Source organism: Nycticebus coucang, chromosome 7, assembly GCF_027406575.1.
Source record: "Nycticebus coucang isolate mNycCou1 chromosome 7, mNycCou1.pri, whole genome shotgun sequence".
NCBI lineage: Eukaryota > Metazoa > Chordata > Mammalia > Primates > Lorisidae > Nycticebus > Nycticebus coucang.
In genome coordinates this window covers 34,493,610-34,515,465 of record NC_069786.1, presented here as the reverse complement: position 1 = coordinate 34,515,465, position 21,856 = coordinate 34,493,610, and the positions used below count along the sequence as shown (strand labels likewise).

At 33.3% G+C, this 21,856-nt stretch overlaps 1 protein-coding gene across 1 annotated transcript in view; it reads left to right on the top strand.

The window, feature by feature from the left end:
* Positions 1–21,856, top strand: part of LRP1B (LDL receptor related protein 1B) — a 2,318,354-nt gene that overhangs the window by 1,866,402 nt on the left and 430,096 nt on the right. The window contains exons 44-45 of the mRNA XM_053597274.1: positions 17,880–18,072; positions 19,667–19,792. Of these exons, the coding sequence (XP_053453249.1) occupies positions 17,880–18,072; positions 19,667–19,792 (319 nt within the window). The remainder of the gene's footprint in view (positions 1–17,879; positions 18,073–19,666; positions 19,793–21,856) is intronic.

Sequence of the window (21,856 nt, the reverse complement as noted above, 5' to 3'; positions counted from 1 at the left end):
TAGTTGATGGTGAAAGGTGTGGGTCCAGTTTCAGTCTTCTACAGGTCACCAACCCGTTCACCCAGCACCATTTGTTAAATAGGGAATCTTTTCCCCACTGAATGTTTTAATTAGCTTGTCAAACATCAAATAATGGTAAGTAGCTGGGTTCATCTCTTGTTTCTCTATTCTGTTGCATACATCTATCTCTCTGTTTGTGTGCCAGTACCATGCTGTTTGATCACTATCGATTTATAATATAGTCTGAAGTCTGGTAGTGTGATTCCTCCTGTTTTGTTTTTATTTCCGAGTAAAGTCTGGCTATTCAAAGTTTCTTCTGATTCCATGTAAAACAAAGTATTATTTTTTCGAGTTCTTTAAAGTGTGACAGTGGAGCTTTAATAGGGATTGCATTAAAATTGTATATTGTTTTGGGTAATATGGACATTTTAACAATGTTGATTCTTCCCAGCCATGAGTATAATATGTTTTTCCATTCGTTGACATTTTCAGCTATTTCTTTTCTTAAGAGTTTCATAGTTCTCTTTATAGTGATCTTTCATGTCCTTCGTAACATAAACTCCCAAATGTTTCATCTTCTTTGGCACTACTGTGAATGGAACAGAGTCCTTAACTGTTTTTTCAGCTTGACTATTGTTGGTATATATAAAGGGTACCAATTTATGAATGTTGATTTTGTAATTTTTGTAACCTGAGACACTGCTGTATTCCTTGATCACTTCTAAGAGTATTGTAGTAGAATCCCTGGTGTTTTTTAGATATACAATCATATAATCTGCAAAGAGTGACAGTTTGATCTCTTTTGACCCTATATGGATACCCTTGATCGCCTTTTCTTCCCTAATTGTGGTGGCTAAAACTTCCATTACAATGTTAAAGAGCAGTGGAGACAGTGGGCAGCCTTGTCTGGTTCCTGATCTGAGTGAAAATGATTTCAATTTAACTCCGTTCAATACGATATTGGCTGTGGGTTTGCTGTAGATGGCCTCTATCAGTTTAAGAAATGTCCCTTCTATACCAATTTTCTTAAGTGTTCTGATTATGAAGGGATGCTGGATATTATCAAAAGCTTTTTCTGCATCAATTGAAAGAATCATATGTTCCTTTTGTCACAATAATTTTAAAATTCCTCTGAATGTTTTGTTTTAACCATAATTCCAGATACATCCAATGCAGAAAGCAATATTCTTAATGTTGAAAAATGATTAAAGGTCCTATAAAATGTTGGTGTGGTCAATCAATTTTCTCATGAAATCCCTATGACAAAAACATTCCATTTTCTAAATTTTCCATTTTTCTGTAGACTTCAATCAAAAAAGTGACACTAGTAAGATGGAAAACTGGTTGCAACATTAGAAGAGTATAACCAAGGTTAAGCTATATAATGGTAGGTAAACTGTCAGACAGCTTTGCTTTTCAGATTATTTTTGTCTTCAATATTTCATAAAAAATATTTAAAATGTACTATGACATATAGAAGAAAAAAGTGTTTATAGAGCTTTAACCAATAGCTAAATAAAATAGAAAATACCAAGTTTTGTGTGGCGCCTGTGACTCAATGAATAGGGTGGCCAGCCCCACATACCGAGGGTAGCAGGTTCATACCTGGCTCCAGCCAAACTGCAACACACACACACAAATACATACAAAAAAGAAGGAAGGAAGGGAGGGAGGGAGGAAATACCAAGTTTTATTTCATGGAAACTTCATTCTTAACAATTTTAAGGTCTCTTGAACTGTGCTTTCGATAATTTCTTTAAAAATCTTGACTAGACTGCATCGCTCAAGTACTTTGATAAATATGTTGTGCGTATTGTCTCACTGTTGGCTTGACTTTTCACTTCTTAATGGTGTGTTTGCAGAGGAAAATTTTCAATTTTGACGAATTAGAGTTTCTCAGTTTTATGTTTATCTTATGGTTTATGTGCTTTGCATTTATCTAAGAATATTGCCTTTCTCAAGGCCCAACAGATTTTATTTTGTTCCCTTTCAGAATTTTTATAACTTTAGGTTTTCACTACTAGGTATTATGCTAGCTTGTACGTGGTTCACTGATATTCTTTATTCATTTGAGGAGATTTCTTTTTATTTCAAATTTGCTGATTCTTTTTATAGCGAATTTGTGTTGAGTTTTGTAATTTTCTTCTTCTGCATTCATCAAAATATTTTTTCTGCCTCTATTGAAATAATATTAAAATGATTATGGTTTTTCTATTTATTTTATTAGTCTAATAAATCACATTAATTTCTTCTTTGAATATTGAAGTATTCCTGTTAAACCATACTTGATTATCATGTATTATTATTTTTATATAAAGGCAGATTAGAATTACTAATATTTGTTTAAAATATTTTCATGTAAAGTCAAAAGGCATATTGACTTATAATTTCTTTTCTTGTAATGTCTGTTAGATTTAGGTATTAGGAACAGTCTAATCTTATATTAATAAAATGAATTGGAAAATGTTTCCTCTTCTTTTTGATTAAAAGTTCGTATATGTTCTGTTTTTTTCTTTGCTTATATGAGTTTTTTTTAATTGTATGAGAATTGAAACCAGCTCACTCTTTTCTTCCTTCTGTTGGGCAGAATGGTTGAGATAAATTTTCTTGATAAAGTTCACAGCTAATACCTCTAATGAAAAAAACAGGTTAACAAAGAAAAGCATGACATTTGTTTGATCAAAGTTTTATGTGATTTGGGAATCTTTGACATGAGGACACAAAGACACAGGGAAAACTACCTGTTTTTACATTTAGGATCAATGAATAATGAACAGACATGTAGAAATATAATTCTGCAAAAGTGTGTGATCTAATGCTAAGTGAATGAAATAAGACTAACCCATCAAGTATCTTGTTTCATATCTTTTTGGTTTCTTTGCAAAAATTCATTTTTCCCAGATATGGGGTCAGACCCATCTGGGCTGAGGGACTTATGACCTGCTACAAGGGTAGGTCAGAAAATCTTTTTATGACCAAACTAGACAGAATGTTGAGGGGTAAGTTAAAGTGGTAATTCTAGTTTTTATAGCTGGGTGTCAGGAAAAGGAGTTTTTGGTTTCTATGACCTGCCTTGAAAAAGAAGAATTCTAATTTCTATGACTTGCCCCAGGGGAGAATGAGGAATGACAGACAGGAGGGAAGGAGAAAGTCAGAGAGAAACTTTGCTCCTGTAGATGATTCTGAGCTCTTCAATTGGTGTATCATTTTATGAGCGCCAATACTCTACCCCACATCTCCCTCTCCCTCTCTCATTCCCTCTCCCTCTGTCCCACTCTCTCTTCCCTTATTTCTGTATGTACACAATCGTTCCTGCGCACCACACACATTCATTTATTCCAGCTCCATTTGTTAAAAGGATTACCTTTTTCTCATTGAATTACCTTTATATACTTTTGTCAAAATTAAATAAGCATGTAATGTGAGCTCTTTGGTTTCTATTGATTTTTATTTAAATTTTAGAATCCGTTTTAGAATTTCAACTAAAACTTCTTGAAATAGTGATTGGGATTTTATTGTATTATATGTATATTACCAAATAATTGCTATTTTAATGGTAATTATTTTGTTATTGATAAAGATATAGTTAGTATATCTTGAATTATTTAGGTCTTTTTTAATTCTGGCATTAATATTTGTCAGTTTTCAGTGTAAAGATCTTTTACCTGTTTTGTTAAATGTATCTTAAGTATTTGTTACTATGCAATTATTTTGTTTATCATGTTTTATATTTGAAAGAAAGGCTTCTAAAAAGTTATGAAACAGTACAAAGTTCCCACATACCATTCACCAACGACACAATTTATACAGTACCTTTAATTGATATACTCATTTTCAAATTTCCTCAATTATATCAATAAACTCTATTTTTCTAGATCAGGTTCCAATCTTATATTACTCATTACATTTGGTTGTCATATTCCTTGAACTCCTCTAATCTAAAACATTGCTCTACTTTTTTTTTTTTTTTCTTTCTTCATCTTGACACTTTTGAAGTGTGTTGACCTGTTGTTTTGTAGAATTTGGATTCATTTGATGTTTCCTCATAATTAAATTCTGATTATATACTTGAGTTTTTTACTGTTTTTCTGTACTTTTATCAAAAAAGGCATAAAATGTTCTTAATATTACAGCCTGTGTTTTTGCATTTCTTTTTGTAGAGACAAAATAGTGTAGAGGTTAAAGGCATTGGTTTTGGAGCCTGGAATCAAATCTTGTCTCTACCACTTCTTCCTTCCACTCTTCTTCAAAAGCTTTATTGAAACACAATTTACTACTGTACAATACAGGGTACAAATACAAGTTTTTTGTATAGTCATAGAATTGTGAAACCATCATCACAATCATTTTTAGAACATTATTATCATCTAAAAAAGAAACCTTCCCCCTTTTCTTCAGCGATCAATGGCCATCCCCCATTTCCTTAGGATGCTTAACAATGCATCTACTTCCCTTCTCTATAGCTTTGCCTATTCTGAAAATTTCCTACAAGTTGAATTGTATAATACGTACTAATTTTTGATTGGCTTATTTGACCTAATTTTTTTTTTTTTTTTTTTTTTTTTAGAGACTGAGTCTCACTTTATCACTCTCAGTAGATTGCCATGACATCATATCTCACAGCAACCTCTTGGGCTTAGGCATTCTCTTGCCTCAGCCTCCTGATTAGTGGGGACTATAGGCTCCTGCCACAATGCCTGGCTATTTTTTTTGTTGTCGCAGTTTGGCTGGGGTCGGATTTGAACCCGCCACCCTCGGTATATGGGGCCAGTGCAATGGTTAGCGCATGGTACTAACATTATGTTTTTAAAGTTTGTTCACGTTGTAGCATCCATTGGTACTTAATTATTTTTTGAATAGTATTATTCTACTTTTTTTGTGTATATATATATATATAGTGTGTGTATGTGTATATATATACATATATATATCACATTTTATTTATTCATTTATTGTTTGATGTACATTTGAATTATTTCTACTTTTCAGCTATTCTGGGTAATACTGCTATAAACATTCATGTACAAATTTTAGTGTAGGCATACTTTCATTTTGCTTGTATGGGTCTAGACTTTCTTGGTGATATGGACACTGTGTTTAATCATTTGAGGCATTATTATACTGATTCTAAAGTGGGTTCAACATTCTTCATTTTCTCCAGAGGTGTATGAGGATTCTATTTCTCCACATCGTTGCCAACACTTGCTATTACCCATATTTTTGTTTATAGCCACAGTAATAGGAGTGAGGTGATAGTTCACTGCAGTTTTGACTTGCATTTCCCTGGTGGCTAACCACTTCATTCTTCCATTAAAAAAAAAAAAAAATATATATATATATATATATATTCGTTGAGTGTCACATATGTGTCAGGTGCTGTCCTTAGTGCTTAGGATTCAGCAATGAGCAATGCAGGTAAAGATTCTTACTGACAGGGAGCTATGTTCTAGCAGAAGGCAGATAGCCATAAACATAAAATGTAAAACATAGTGTGCAATAAAAGAATTGAGTGTGATATAATAAATAGAAGCAGATAGCAGTAAAGATCTCAAATAAACCTCCTTCATTGATATTTGATATTTGAGCAAAATCTTGAAGGGGAGTTAGTTGGCTATGTATGTATTTTAAGGAAGAGTCTCTCAGACATAGAGGGCATATGTCCATAATTATTGTGATTATTAAAAATGAATCAAAACTCATTTGTATATAATACTCTATAAACTTAACTAAAATGAAAACTGTATACATAATAAAGAAGATGTGTATCTGAAAGTTTGGATAGTCACATAGTCCATCGTAGTTTTCACTTTTTTTAAATTTATGTTTAACAAAGAGTATTAGGACAAAATTACTATATATTATTTATGAAAATTCCAACATATTTTAATAACTCATTTCCACCATTACACATATATTTTACAGATGTTTCCAGATTTATTAGAATGACTTGAACATGCATATAATTTAATACTATAATTAAGTAAATGTTTTGGATATAACTTTTTTTTGGATATAACTTTTAATCAAAGTTTTCTCACTTCTTAAAGGACATTTAAACAAATAATTATTTTGTGTTTTCTTTTTGGCAGTCATGAGAATCTTCAGAACACTGTGTTCTAAACAGATGCAGAGAACAAGAGATATTTCTTTTCTCACTCATTGCTAGGTTCATGGCTGAGATCTATATAACAAAAGACAGATTAATAAGAGAAAAGCATATAAGTTTATTTAATATAAACTTTTTCAATATAAATATTAACTTCTTTGAAATGAATACCCAAGAAACAGTGTATTTAATGCTATTTAAATGTATTATATGCTGTGTATTTAATGCTAATTCTGATGAAGTAATGGATAGTTACAGAGAAATATGATAGGAAAACAAAAGGGTATGGTATAATGGTAATAAAACAAAGGGAAATTTAGCAAAACCTGTTTGTTCATAGTCTCCTTCATGTCCCCAGATGACAGTCCCTTCTGGTTCGGGGCACATTAAGGCTATGTGACCTATTTCAGAAAAAGGCCAGAATTTTCTCTTATTACCTGCTTCGGGGAGAAGGTGGGAGAAGCTACGGCTGTTTTCTCAAATATCAAGGTGCCATATTTTGGGAATGTATTTGTGTCCTGAACCCTGTAGGAGACATGTTCCCTTCCTCTCCTCATATATACAGCAAACAAAGGATATCCAGAACTGTAAATCTTTTACTCTTCAGTTTATCTCCATCTACTTGTAGCAAGCAGTTGCGGTTCTAATACTGAAAGTGAATAGAGAGAGCTTGAGGACAACCAGTGCTCTTGTCTACAACTTGCTTGATCAAAACACTGCTTTTTAAATTGTACCTCAAAGTTAAGAAATGGCATAATAGCCTGGTAACCCTTAGTAAAACTTTTCAGTTGACATGCCAGCAAAACTTAAAATGGAACTCAAAGATTTCCCCAAAATAGATGCTAGTTTTACCTATAAGCATAAGCTTACTGATGATAAAGTCGTAAGTTACAAAAGCATTAAATTTACAAATGAAAATCCATTCTAAATTTTTTCTTTATAGTTGATTCTTTATAATTCACATTTTAGAACATGAGGATAGCATTCAAAGTATTTAAGGTTTTGAGCCTACCTATACAAGCTTATGTAACTCCTACAGAATCCAAGCAAAAATAATTACAGCTAGCTTTTACTAAAAGCTTACTATGTTGCCATGCCATTTTATGTATGTTATTCAATATCTTCCCAAATTTCCTGATAAATATTATTACTAGTATATTCTAATAAGAATAATTGCTAAATAAGAACATAAACCTTCTAGCTCTGGAGCCCATATTTTTAAAACTAGGTATATTTAGTTTTCAGATGTATAGGGTGTCAAATTAACTTGTTTCTGGCTTTTCCTTGATAGTCACACATATACACCTGCATACAAACATACATATTAGTCAGGATAGTTTTTAACTCTTTATAACCTAGCATCTAAAATAATATTATTCCAAATTTGAAAGATTAAGACTGATATTCTAGTATGGTGTGGACATAAAAAGTTTTTAATCATTTAATATACATTTCTTGACTACCTCTTCACTTTTTCTACTAAAATATTGAAAAGCTAGGAGAGTGTATTTAGACGACCTAGACTGGTGACATCACTGAAATATTTATCAAAGGTATGAGTATGATCCTGAGAAGATTATGTCTATAGATCTTCAGTAAAACACAAATGTTGGTAATATTATTTCACAAAGAAAAGATTTTATCTTTATATATGTAAGCAAATAGAATACAAAGCTGAGTTAGAAGTTCATTTGTGGACATTTAAAAAGAATTACCAGCAGCTGAAGAAATAAACTCATATAGCAGAGGAAATGATTTTTAATTGCTCATTTATTTACTATTCCATCAGTAAGTAATTACTGGATGTTAAATACATTGTAAGTACTTGGGTTACAAAAATGAAATCATACAATTCCTGGTTTAAAATATTTCAGTTTTGTGAGGGAAAATGACAAAATAAAAGTTCTCATAATAGCCTCTGATGATTGTTATAATGAATTTGTATAAAACTATTCTGGATCTGCAGAGGAAGAAGCCATTTTACTTTGGCAGCTGGGAAAGGGTTCACAAAAGAAGTCCTAAAGAAGAAATTTAAAGCAGAAGGAACTGCTTTAAATAAATACTGTCTTAAAAAAAATACTGTCTTTTTAAAATTTACTTTTTTGATAGAAATCACCATATAAATTTTAAACTGTCTAAATGTGTCTAATAGAGAATTTTGTGTAAGTTATAGCTTTGATACCCATAATCACACAAAGAGGAATCTCAGTAATTAACCACCTCCCTACATTGACCACCTTCTTAAGTTGACCACCTCCGTATGATGACCAATTTGTTACAGTCCTTAGGATGGCAGCTTACAAAGGTTCTACTGTAGTAAGATAAGAAAAAACATAGCAGCATGGAAAACTTGCCCAAATTTCATTTAAGAGTGACAATAACATTTGAGAAGTCTTCTTTTCATTGGTCCTCTGTGTGACTTAGGGGAATTTTTATCCTTTTTCTTTAGTTGGGAAAGGAGCAGAGCTGAGTCATTGCCTTTAACCATCCCATTTTACAGATTAAGGATTTGAGTTCCAGGAAGCCAAAAGGGTTGCCCATGAAAAAAATAATGAGTCTCACATAATGTTCTTTCAATTACTTCTCTCTGGTTTTATGTTTCAGATCTTTTCTCTATCCTCCTCCATCTGTGCTGTTCCTGCAGGAGGCTTACTGGGCAGTAGCTGGCTTCCTTGCCCTCTGGCTTCTGGTTGAGTTAGGTAAATAAGGAAAATAGGAGGAACTTTTGTAAAATCAAAGGAATTTATCCTCTAATCTCCATCTCTAAAGGGTCTGCCTCTCTAACATGGACTAGTAGCTTCTCTCACAGTGGTTCCATCCCATTGTCCTTTCAGGGATAAGGATGATAATAGCTCCAAGGTCCTCTATCATATCATGTAATTTCCCTATATCCTGCCAGAACTCCTGCCAAAAGTCCCTTGATTAAATCTTCTTCAAACTATCCCAATTTGAATATGCCAGCTATTTCCTTGCTTTAGCTTAACAAATAGGACAGACGCGATGGTCCACTGAGAAGCTTAGAATAATAAAAAAAAATTGGCAATCATGTTTTCTATTTAAAAGCAAGTTATCCAGAGAGATTTTACTGTTAGAACAGTTTCTGATAAGACTAATAGAATATTCAGTGTTAAGGAACTTTATAACCTGTGTGTGTGTGCGCATGTGTGTGTGTGTTTCCCTTTTTAAGAGCGCAATAAACATAATGGAGACGTCTTTTAGAAGACTGCTTTGAATCTTGTTGTAATCAAATTTGGTTAGACATTAATGGCATTTAGTCATCTTCTATTTGTTCTACAGACTCCCTTGGGTACGCTAAATATAATCATTTACTCTGATGTCAAATATTTCTCAATTTTAAGTTACTGATTTAGCACATTACAATTATTTCCAGACTAAAGCAGCTGCAGTTATTTCTTTGAATTCTGTAACATTCTGTCATGCTCAGCCATGGCAGGGACCAAGTTGTTATTTCTCATAATGATGATCTTGCTAGTGTGGCAATTAGCCTGGGTGTTTGGGAAATTTCTCATTTGCCTGGCTTTAAAATTGTTTGGTTTAACATTTGGCATCTAGTGTTCAAAATTATGTTGTCTGGCTTACGAAACAGAATATTTTTATATTCCTTGATTGGTTCAAGTGCTTGCACCAGTAAGGCACTCAGTGAAGTTCTAAGATGCAAAAGGCTGATTGCAATGGCTAGGACTACTTTTCAGCACTATGTTGAAAAGCAGTGGCGACAGTGGGTATCCTTGCCTAGTTCCATATCTGAGAGGATATCCTTTCAGTTTAACTGCATCCAACATGATATTGGCTAACACATGATTCTCAGTAAGGAATCCCAAGAATGGGAAATAGTATCCAATGTACTCAATACTAATATGAAACCAATTAATAAAGAACTACATGCCCACACAAAAGATAAAACACAAATATAGTCTAGCAAGGGGAGCGGTGAGGGGAGGGTGATTGGCAGGAGGAGAGAGGGCAATTGGCATGATCTCACCTAATGTAAACAATGTGAGGGTGTCCAGCATGTCCTTTGGGTAAAGGGCTCTTCTACAACTTGAACTTTGGAAGTGAGAACATTGTAATCTAAAGATTTTTACTCTCATATTAATTTGAAATTTAAAAAATAAAAAATAAATTAAAAAAATAAGACACAAATGACAAGTGACAAATGACTATAAATTCCTGACACATAAATTTTAAGTCTAAGTGACATTTCCATAGAACCAATTTAATACTTATGGAACAAACATGAGATTAAGTAACTGAATGAGCATGAATTATTATTTTGAAGAATGAACTATTTATTAGCTTAAAGTGAAAGTACCTCAAAATTATGCCATAATTGTGCATACCTTACAACATGACAGAGTGCAATTTATGTTGACAAACATTCTGCATTATAAAAATGCTGACTAGCTGTGTGAGATGCAGGATTTGCAAACTTTTGATGAGTGTTTTAACGTGGAGATTGGAACATATAAGTTAGTAGATTTCCCTTCTTTGTTCCATATGGAACCTTAACCAAAAGGAAATGGCTAGAGTCAGCTTGATTGCTAGTGGAACCTATTGTACCCTGTAAAGACAACATGGGTAATTACAGACTGAATTTAATGTTGGTTCTCCCCTTTCTGTGTGTCAGACCAAGGAGAAAAATTTCTAGATTCAGTTAGTGTTAAAATTAATGAAAGTTGTTCTAATACTGTGTGCAAAAACACAGAGAAACTTTCATAACAACAGCTATTTTCATATCTACCTTAAAATTTTTATTCTCAGTCATTCAACAATGTTTATTAAGTGTCTACATTGTTAGTCTAAAATATGATACTGGGGAAATCAAAGAAATTACCACAGACCCTAAAATAAAGGAACACAGATTTAATTAAAAATATACCACATATACGTATACTCATAAATTAAAAGAGTTTCTCTAGTTTTTATTACCAAGGCAAATACATATGTTAAAAATTAATTCAGATATTGGGCACTTTGAGTTTGAAATTCTCCGATTACTTAATAAATCTACATCTTTTAAAATATCTTCAAGCTCTGTCCTCCTCAGTAAAATATTGATTAAAATAGTATCTGCAACATGGTTTGTGTGAATATTAAATTATGTATTATCTATGTAATACATACACATCCTACATATTAAAAGCATTTATGAAATGGTAGATGTTATTGATGATTACAAGAGTGGTGAAAGGATAAATTAATAAATAAAAACCCTTGTGAATTCTGGTAGAAAGTGAATTAAGGAGTATTTTTTTTTCTTTTAAAATATATATTTTTTTAAATATATATTTTGTTATATGGATGAACTATATAATGCTAAAGTCAGGACTTCCAGTGTACTTGTCATCAAATAGTGCCATTGTACATGATAGGTATATTTTTATCCCTTAACCCTCTCCCTTCTTATTTTTCAATGTTCATTACATAAATTAATTTTATTAAATTTAGCTCCCATTTGTAAGTGAGAACATGTGGTGTTTATTTATCCATTCCTGAGATATTTCACTTAGGATAATGATCTCCAGTTCCGTCCAAGTTGCTACAGAAGACATTATTTCACTCTTTTTTAATGACTCCATTATACTACAGTAGATTCTGAAATGGAGGTGGTTGAGGACATTCTGAATTAGATATTAACTGTAGTTCTGAATTGGATATTGACTCCCAGGATATTGACTTGGGAACTGCGAAGGCAAAAGGCCCATTTCGTCATTCTAAGTATGTCACAATATCTCCATTCATGTAATTTGTCTACAGGTGCATATTTCTTCTAAATAAAATGAAACATAATAAAACAATAAGCTGCATCACTGCCTGTAAAGCTGTGCCTGGGAAGTTTCTGATGCCATGGAGACAAATTCTTGTAGATTCTTTTAGTTTCTTTGAGGAATATGATCCTCTTCTTCCTCTACTCTTTCTTCTCCTTTATTTCCTGATGTTTTATCTTTAGGAGTACACTTGTACCAGGTTCTCTCTTCTAGACATCTGAGCTCTTTATTCAACTAACTTTTCTAAAAAGTTGAGAGGAACTATTTGACTAAGCCACTGAGGGTTAGGTTTAGAAATAAACTAAAATGGAAGAAAAAATGAATAAAGTTATTCATCAATAAAAAAACATCAATTTTCTGGTATATTCTCTTCTTCCAAACCCAATTATAATCTCATATACTTAGGATTCCTACTGAAAGTATTTTAGAAAAATTTTAGGACTTTTATTTTTAAAAAACCATTTTTTAAAAAAAAATTTTGGACCTTTATTTTTAAAAAATAATTTTAAATGGTACATATTAATATTTTATGTTTTTACACACGCATTATCAAAGTGAAGATAAAGAGCGTATCCTTGACCCCTACTAGTTTCTTCACTTCCCTTTTTAATCTCAGCTTGCACCATCCCTACTCTATCCCCAGGAAACACTCTCTTTGTTTTTCACTATAGGTTTACACTTTCAAGAAGTTTAAATAAATGGTACCATATAGTGTCTATTCCTTTTTGTCTGGCTTCTTTCACTCAGCATGATTATTTTGAAATCCATTCATGTTGTTATACACACTAATAGCATGTCCCATTTTTATTGTTATTGTTCAGTTCTAGTTCAGTTAAAGAGAAAATGAATTATTCACATTTGTTAAAATAGCAAGTCTGACATTATTGGACTATTTCAAGAGGTATAGGGGTTACTACAATGAATTTTCATAGTAGGGGAAAGATATTAAGAGAGAATTTGTAACCAAGGGACAGAGGGTTGAATCAGTGGATGGAAAATTATTAAGATAAAATTTCTGGCTAAACTGACCAACAAAATTCTTGCTGAAAGTAAGCCAGGATGATCAAATTTTACCTGGGGGATAGTGAGGGACGAAGAATTTTGTCAGATAGAGAGAATGGCCAGATACCAAGAATTCTAACTAATTTGCCTTAGTAGAAATGTTTTCCCTTTTTAAAAAATTAAATCATAGCTGTATACATTAATGCAATTACAGGGTACAATGTGCTGGTTTTATATACAATTTGAAATACTTTCATCAACCTCATTTACTTAGTCATTGTGTTAAGACATTTATATTCTTCACTTAGTAGATTTAACATGTACCCTTGTAAAATGCACCATAGATGTGGTCCCGCCAATTATCCCCCCCCACCTGTCCTCTCCCCTTCTCTCCCCCTCCTCTTTCCCCTTCATCTTGGGCTGTAGTTGGGTTATAGCTTTCATTCGGAAGTGTGGGTGTTTAGAAATTGGTTTCATATTAGGGCTGAGTACATTGGATACTTTCTCTTCCATTCTTGAGATACTTTGCTAAGAAGAGTATGTTCCAGCTCCATCCATGTAAACATAAGAGAGGTAAAGTCTCCATCATTTTTAAGGCTGCATACTATTCCATGGTCTACATATACCACAATTTATTAATCCATTCGTGGACCGATGGGCACTTGGGCTTCTTCCATGACTTAGCAATTATGAATTGGGCTGCAATAAACATTTTGGTGCAAATATATTTGTTATAAAGTGATTTTTGGTCTTCTGGATATATACCTAGTAGAGGAATCGCAGGATTGAATGGTAGGTCTATTTTTAGATCTCCAAACTTCTTTCTAAAAGGAATGTATTAGTTTGCATTCCCACCAGAAGTGTAGAAGTGTTCCCTTTTCTCCACTTAGTAGAAAATTTGCAAAAATTGGACTGTAGAGGTCATACCCAAGAACAGAGCATAGTTAAAAAAGAGCTCAGAGGAGCCTGGCTAGTATTCTGTCAAGAAAGGGAATCTTTATCATTTTTATAATATGCAGTTTGTTTATGAATTCACCTGTATGTAGTCAATTCAATGTTTCAAAGTTTGTGTCTATTACAAATAAAGCTGCTATAAGTATTTGTGTACAAGTCCTTGTATAAATGTTTTCATTTCCTTGGGTACCTAAGAGTAGAAGGGTAGATCATATACTATCTATAGTTTTTAACTTTTAAAAAACACGTGATTTTTTTCCAAAATTGTTTGTATTCATTTTACATTTGTATAATTTTTTTCTACGTGCTTTTTAAAATTTCAAATGAACATGAGGATACAAATGTTTAGATGACATTATTTTCAATTCTAAGGTAAAGTTCCAGTTGTAGTTGAGCCCTTGCAAACACTTGATTTGGTCAATTTATTTTTATTTTTTTTAATTATCCAAAGTGACTTTATGTCATCTATATATCTATATACATATATATACACACACATATATACATACAACAATAAAATATTGTTGTAGAGTCATTGAGGGTACAAAGAACCAGATTACATTGATTACATTTTTTAGGTAAAGTCTCTCTTATAATTGTGTCCTGCTCCCAAAAGGTGTGTCACACACCATCATCCCCTACTCCCCTCCTTCCTTCCCTCTCTCTGATCTTCCCTTCCCTCACCCCCTCCCTCCTTCCCTCTCTTTGCTCTCCCCTTTCCCCAGCCCCCACCAGGTACTAGTCATTAACTGTCTTCATATGAGCATTGAATCTTAGGGTTCTTGCTTCTCCATTCTTGTGATGCTTTATTAAGAATAATGTGTTCCACTTCCATCCAGGTTAATAATTTTTAGAAATATCCATTCTTAAAATTGTTATGTGACATCTTGTGATTTGAATGAGCACTTCTCTAGCCTCTAGTGATATTGATCATCTTTCATATTTTATATGCATATTTGCCATGCATATCTCTTCCTTAGTAAAGTGCCTTTTCAAAAGCTAACCTGTGCTTAAACAAGATTACTTGTTTGTTCATTTCATAATTGAGTTTTGAGAGTTGTTTGTCTGTTCTGGGCATAAATATTTTGTTAGAACTATCATTTGCAATTTTTTTTATAGTTCATGATTTGTCTTTTAATTTTCTTACAAGGATCATTTGAAAAGCAGAAATCTTAAATTTTGAATAAAGTTACTTTATCCATTTTTTAAGTAATTGTGCTTTGATGTTGTATCTGAAAATCTTTGCTAACCCAAACTATAAATATATTCTCCTATATTTTTCTCCAGAAATTTTAGAGTATTAATTTTAATATTAGTTTTATGATCTAATTTCAGTTAATTTTTCTGTATGTTGTGAGGTATGGATAGGTGCTCATTTGTTGCATGTGTATATTTCAATAATAGGATAAATTTTGCCATTTGTTGAAAAATTATCCTATTTCTTTGAATAGCCTTGTTCTTTTGTCAAAATTTAGATTACCTCTGTCTATATCTTCTCTCTCTCTATATATATATATGTGTGTGTGTGTGTGTGTGTGTGTATGTATATATCTGTCTCCTGTTTCATTGTTGTGTTTTTCTATCTTTGCCACTACTGCACTATCCTTATACCTGTCATTTTATAATATATCGAAGTAAGATAGTGTTGGTCCTTCAACTTTTTTATTCTTTTACAATTCTAAGTTTTTTGTATTTCCACATGAATTTTTGAATCAGCTTCTCAGTCTCTACTAACTGTTTTCTGGGGTTTTATTGAGTTTACATATAATTTATCAATTTGAGGAGAAATGACATTTTAATGGTTTGAATCTTTTAAACCATGAATAGAGTATATTTAGTTAGAAACTCCAGGAAAATGATGAATAGAAGTGTTGAGAATAATTATCTCTCTCTTGTTTCCAGTTTTGTTTCTATTTATAATTATATTCTGAATTTTTGTCAGAAATGGATACATGAAAGCTATAACCCAGTTACAACCTAAGAATAGGGAGAAGGGGGAAAGGGAGGGGAGGGAGGGGGGAAGTAGGTGGAGGGAGGGGGATTAATGGGATCACACCTGCGGTGCATCTTACAAGGGTATATGTGAATCTTAGTAAATGTGGAATATAAAGGTCTTAGCAAAATAACTAAGAAAATGCCAGGAAAGCTATGTTAACTAGTGTGATGAAAATGTGTCAAACGGTCTATGAACCAAGTGTATGGTGCCCCATGATCATACTAATGTACACAGCTATGATTTAATAAAAAAAAAATAATAAAAAAATAAAAAATAAAAAGAAATGGATATAAAATAGTTGTTTGCACTTACTAAGACAGTGGTTCTCAACCTGTGGGTCGTGACCCCTTTGTAACAATGAAAATTGCATATCTGATATCTGTATATCAGATATTTACATTATAATTCATAATAGTAGCAAAATTACAGTTAGAAGTAGCAACAAAAATAATTTTATGGTTGGGGGTCACCACAACATGAGGAACTGTATTAAAGGGTCGCGGCATTAGGAGGCATTAGGAAGGTTGAGAACCACTGTACTAAGACATTCATGTAAATTTTCTTCTTTAGCATGTTATTATGGTGTTATACTTGTTGATTTTTTAAATATGGAATCAAGTTGTGTTCCTGGGATAAACCCAACTTCCCTGTGATGTATTATTCATTTATTAATTTCTAAAGGATGAGTTTTTAGTTTTATTGCTTTTTCTCGATTGTTTTTCTGTTTTCTATTTCTTTTATTTCAATTATCTTTAGGTTTTCCTTTCTTTACTTTAAATTTACTTTTCCTTTAGTTTCTTAAGGTGAAAGCAGAAGTTATTGATTTTAGAATTTTCTTCATTTTCCTATTTTTTTTTTCAAAATAGTTTATTGGTATATATTTTCATCTTCCTATAACAAATCCTCAGGAACCCTCCTCCCACCCCCAATCTGGGAGGTAGGCCACTTGGAAACATTAGGTCTTGCTTTTAAGGCCTATAAGAACTATGGTAGAGTTTAGTCTTGGGTTAATAATTCTCCACTGCTAAGGCAAGACCTTTCTATGTATTCTCAGAGTCCCATGAATTAGAAGACTTTTGAGTCTGGGTGGTATTAACAGATACGATTCCCAGACCCATATGAACCTTGGGACTCTTTCCTCTATCCTTACAAATGGCTCTTTCCTCCCCCTGGAGGGGTTGCCTCACCTGCGTGTGCCTGCCTTGTCTGTACCTTACTGAATGGTCCAGAAGGATCCTCTGCAGGTATCTACAGTTCTCCTTCCTCTGAACTCTTCTCTTAGCACTCTGCTCTATGAGATCCAACTACCTTGCTCTCCCATACCTTTTAGTTACCATACCTTTCATTCAGACGGTTTTCTAGCCTCTGTTCGGGTTCTTTGTTCTATGATGTCTCTGTAATCTCTCTCTGGTAAATTGTGGCTACCTTGAGACACACTAGGTATTTACTGTTACTCAGGAATCACTGCCCTCCTTTACCTGATGTGTGATGAGTTGAAAAGTCTTAGTTCATATATTTTGTTATTTTCTAATTTAAGTGGGAAGGCAAATCTAGTCTCTTTTACTATATCTTGACCTAAGTGAAAGCATGGTCTTTACTTTTAAACTATTACTGTTAGACATATATATCTGGTTGAGCCTCTTGAAGGAAGAACTTGGATCTTATAGATAATTCTGAAAACTTAATGAGTGTCCACAATATATCTGGTGATTCCTTAATAATGATTAATAAACTTAATTGATCTCATATTTTGGAGTTGGTGATTTTTAGTTATGATGCTGAAACAATATAGTTTATACAGACTGAATAATTACATAAGTGTTTAAAATATTAAAAAACACCTTGCAAATACTAAATATGATAATAACACTTTAAATATGACATAAAGCATATTATGATAATTTATTTAATGAAATATTATTTTAATCTGATGTTTTCTATTAACTAAATTCAACTTTTTGAGACAAAATGGATGTGAATATATAAATATTTTGCTCTTATTGTGAAAATGTGATATTTTAATTTATTGCAGGTGATTGTCAAGTCTGGGCCAGGGACTTTCCTCAGCCTTGCTGTTTATGGCAATTATATCTTCTGGTCAGACTGGGGAAGAAGAGCTATCCTGCGTTCCAACAAGTACACGGGAGGAGATACAAAAATTCTTCGTTCTGATATTCCACATCAACCTATGGGTATCATAGCTGTTGCCAATGACACCAATAGTTGTGAGTTACAATAAAAAACAATTTTTTTCTAACATATATTCTCCCATCTCTCAACAGTATATTTATGTTTTCTAGAAATACTTAGTTGGATTTTGTTTTTAAAAATATTTAAATACTTATTCTTTTTAAACCATTACTATATGGATTTTTTTTTTTTTCTTTTTTTGTAGAGACAGAGTCTCACTGTACCGCCCTCGGGCAGAGTGCCGTGGCAGCACACGGCTCACAGCAACCTCTTAACTCTTGGGCTTACGCGATTCTCTTGCCTCAGCCTCCCGAGCAGCTGGGACTACAGGCGCCCGCCACAACGCCCGGCTATTTTTTGGTTACAGTTTGGCCGGGGCTGGGCTTGAACCCGCCACCCTCGGCATATGGGGCCGGCGCCCTACTCACTGAGCCACAGGAGCCGCCCTGGATTTTGTTTTTTTAGAGTTCTTAGGATAGTCTTCAGGATTTGACTATTCAATATATTGAAATTGATAGCCCTGTATGTTGGCTTATGCCTGTAGTCCCAGCAGCTTGGGAACAGAAGTGGAAGGATGGCTTGAGCCCACAAGTTTCAGGCTGCACTGAACTATAATTGTCCCTTTGCATGCAGCCTGGGTTATAGTGAGAGACCTGTCTATAAAAAGGAAGGAAGGAAAGAAGGTGGGGAAGGAGGGAGGGAATATTTGAAAAGTTTAAGGCAACTTCTATAAGGCTTAATATACAACCATAGGAATGACTTATTTTTCTTTTTTTCTTTTTTTTTTATTGTTAAATCATAGCTGTGTACATTAGTGCAATCGCCTGTACCCATTCTAAGATGCGCCATAGATGTGGCCCCACCCATTACCCTCCCTCTACCAAAACCTCCCCCCTCCCTTCCCCTTTCTTGGCCCTTTCCCCATAGTCTTGTGCTATAGTTGGGTTATAGTCTTCATGTGAAAGCTATAATTTAGCTTCATAGTAGGGCTGAGTACATTGGATACTTTTTCTTCCATTCCTGAGATACTTTGCTAAGAAGAATATGTTCCAGCTCCATCCATGTAAACATGAAAGAGGTAAAGTCTCCATCTTTCTTTAAGGCTGCATAGTATTCCATGGTATACATGTACCACAATTTGCTAGTCCATTCGTGGGTCGATGGGCACTTGGGCTTCTTCCATGACTTAGCAATTATGAATTGGGCTTATTTTTAATCATATGTTTCAAAAGTGTTATTCCACTCTAACCCCATCATATCTTTGACCATTCAAATCAAATGGAAATGGTACTTGATTAATAAATTTTTTATCTGGGCTTAAGAAGTTTTTAATCACTGGAATACCTACAAAATTGCAGTTTGCATTTTCAATATAGTTTTTGGCAGAGCTAGTTCATTTGATGTAGTGGCACCCTTGACAGGTAGGTTAAAAAGGTGTGGTGATTAATGTTACATATTTTTTAATGTATTTATCTTTAAGAATGCTTAGGTTTTCAAAAATCCTGAATGTTTCTTGTTGATGAGATGTTGTTGAGTGATTGAGACAGTCTAACAGTTTACTACTTATGTATATCTAACATAGAATAGGTATTCAATTTGAAATGTTACCCAAAAACCTCTTAATTTCAGGTGAACTTTCTCCATGTGCATTATTGAATGGAGGCTGTCATGACCTATGCCTTTTAACTCCCAATGGGAGAGTGAATTGTTCCTGCAGAGGAGACCGAATATTGCTAGATGACAACAGATGTGTGAGTAAGTAAAGAAAACTGAACTGTAATATGCCTTAGCTGCTCAAACTGCCATACACATACACTAAAGTTTCAGCATATTCATGACGTTTAACTCTATAGCAGTATCAGAAGCTTGTTTGATCTGTTTTAAAAATAATGCAGTTCACTATTCTACTTAGTTATAGCAACATGTACTAGATAGTAACCAAAATGGTGACCAATTCTGTACCTCACCTGGCTGTGGACTGGAAGGAACTGGGGCTAGTTAGGGGAGCATCTGTATGTAATGATCGTTTGAAAACTTCCAGACATGACTTTGTGAATTCAATCAATAGCAAAATTAATTGGAGCTAAATAAAGCATGCAGGCAATATAACATATCAATAGCATTGCAGTAAAACTACTCAGTACATCACGGTATGTAAATGAAAGAGAATAGCTCATGCAGCTTATCTGTAATCATTTCCAAATGGTTAATTAAGAATGTAACATTGCAGCCTTGCGTGATGTTTATATCTCCGAAAGGCATTACGATCTTTAATTAGTACCATTACAATATACACTTATTAACAACTAAGTTTCTAAAAACATTTCCAAAATTAAAAGGGGTTCAAGTGTTCCAATACTGACATGAAAAATAGCAAGCAGTATTTTTTTAAAAGGTTAATTTCCATTTAATGTTAAGACAGTCTGTATATAAGAAAAGCAGAAGAGAAGCATCCTGTTGGAAATTGGTGAATTCACCCTTAGCATGTCATTTTTTGACATTTTTTTCCTCTCCTCATCTATATCCTCATATCTTTTTATTCTAGAGAATTAGCTGAATGGGATATGTCTACATAATAATAATAATAATAATAGTAATTTTCATATTCAGTCTTCTTTTAGTCTTTATCTATCAGGAGGATCTTTTCTTTTACTAGGTCTCTACTTGAGCACAAGTACTTAGATGCAATTTCCTTTATTTTGAAAACTATGCCACCTGATATAAGAAGATAGACATATCATTTTACTTTGCAAATTGGTACCAAAATCCAAAAGTACACATCTTAGCAAAAGGGGAAAATGTTTTATTTAAGACTGTGCCAAAGGAAATAAGAATGATGCAATGGTTCAGAATTTTAAATTCAGATAGCTAATTTCAAAAATCTGGGCCACAAACTCCCATATTTCTTTGTCACTATTGCTTCTCTGAATTGCTCAGGCAATTGCTTAAACTCTCTGTTTCAGTTTGCCTTTGTGATTTCAGCTGCAATGGTCTAGATCTGATGCCATCTGTAAGCCTGGGGTGTTAGCCATACATTAGAATCACTCATGTTTCTTTCATAGGTCACTGCAGGCCAGTAGTAAAGCAATGCCTTTAGTCAAAACAATAAGGCTTTTTCTCTACAGTGGAGGCCTGTCCTTGCTGCAAAATAGATTAGATACAACTGTCCCTACTAAGCCACCTGCTTATCTCTCCTCATGAGGGGGAATGAATCTGACAGACTACTATCATATTAAATAAGCACAATTGTATTCGTATGAAAACATAGAGTGATACTGAATTCCTCAGACCTGAAAAACTGTGATAGAGGCATATTGTATCCATTGTGCATTCATATTGAAATCCTTTGGTCCAGCAGAGAGATTGGAAAGTAACTCTTGGCTTCTCCTTGACAAATACATCTTTGGGAAATGAGAATGTCTGTGTCATATTTATGTCCACATCTAAATGATGTCACCCAGGGCTGTTCATGAATGTTAATAGCAGAATTAAATAGTTTAAAGGCCATTTACTAACACCTATCTCAGGGCAAAAAGAGAGAAAACTATTTGTTGTCAACTATTTAGAAAACTATTTGTTGTCAACTAATAGAAAACTATTTGTTGTCAAAATTTTTTTTTAATTTCAGATTAATGTGAGATTACATTGTTTGTATTTGTCATAGCTTTTGACAAAAAGATTAGGCAGTTCCATTCCACACAATGTTGCTAACCTTATTGACATCCATAATAGAAATAGGAATAGCAAATATAATTAAGTAAAGTAATTGCCCTGTAAGACAATGAGAGAACAGATGACACATGATTTCCAGAAAGAAAA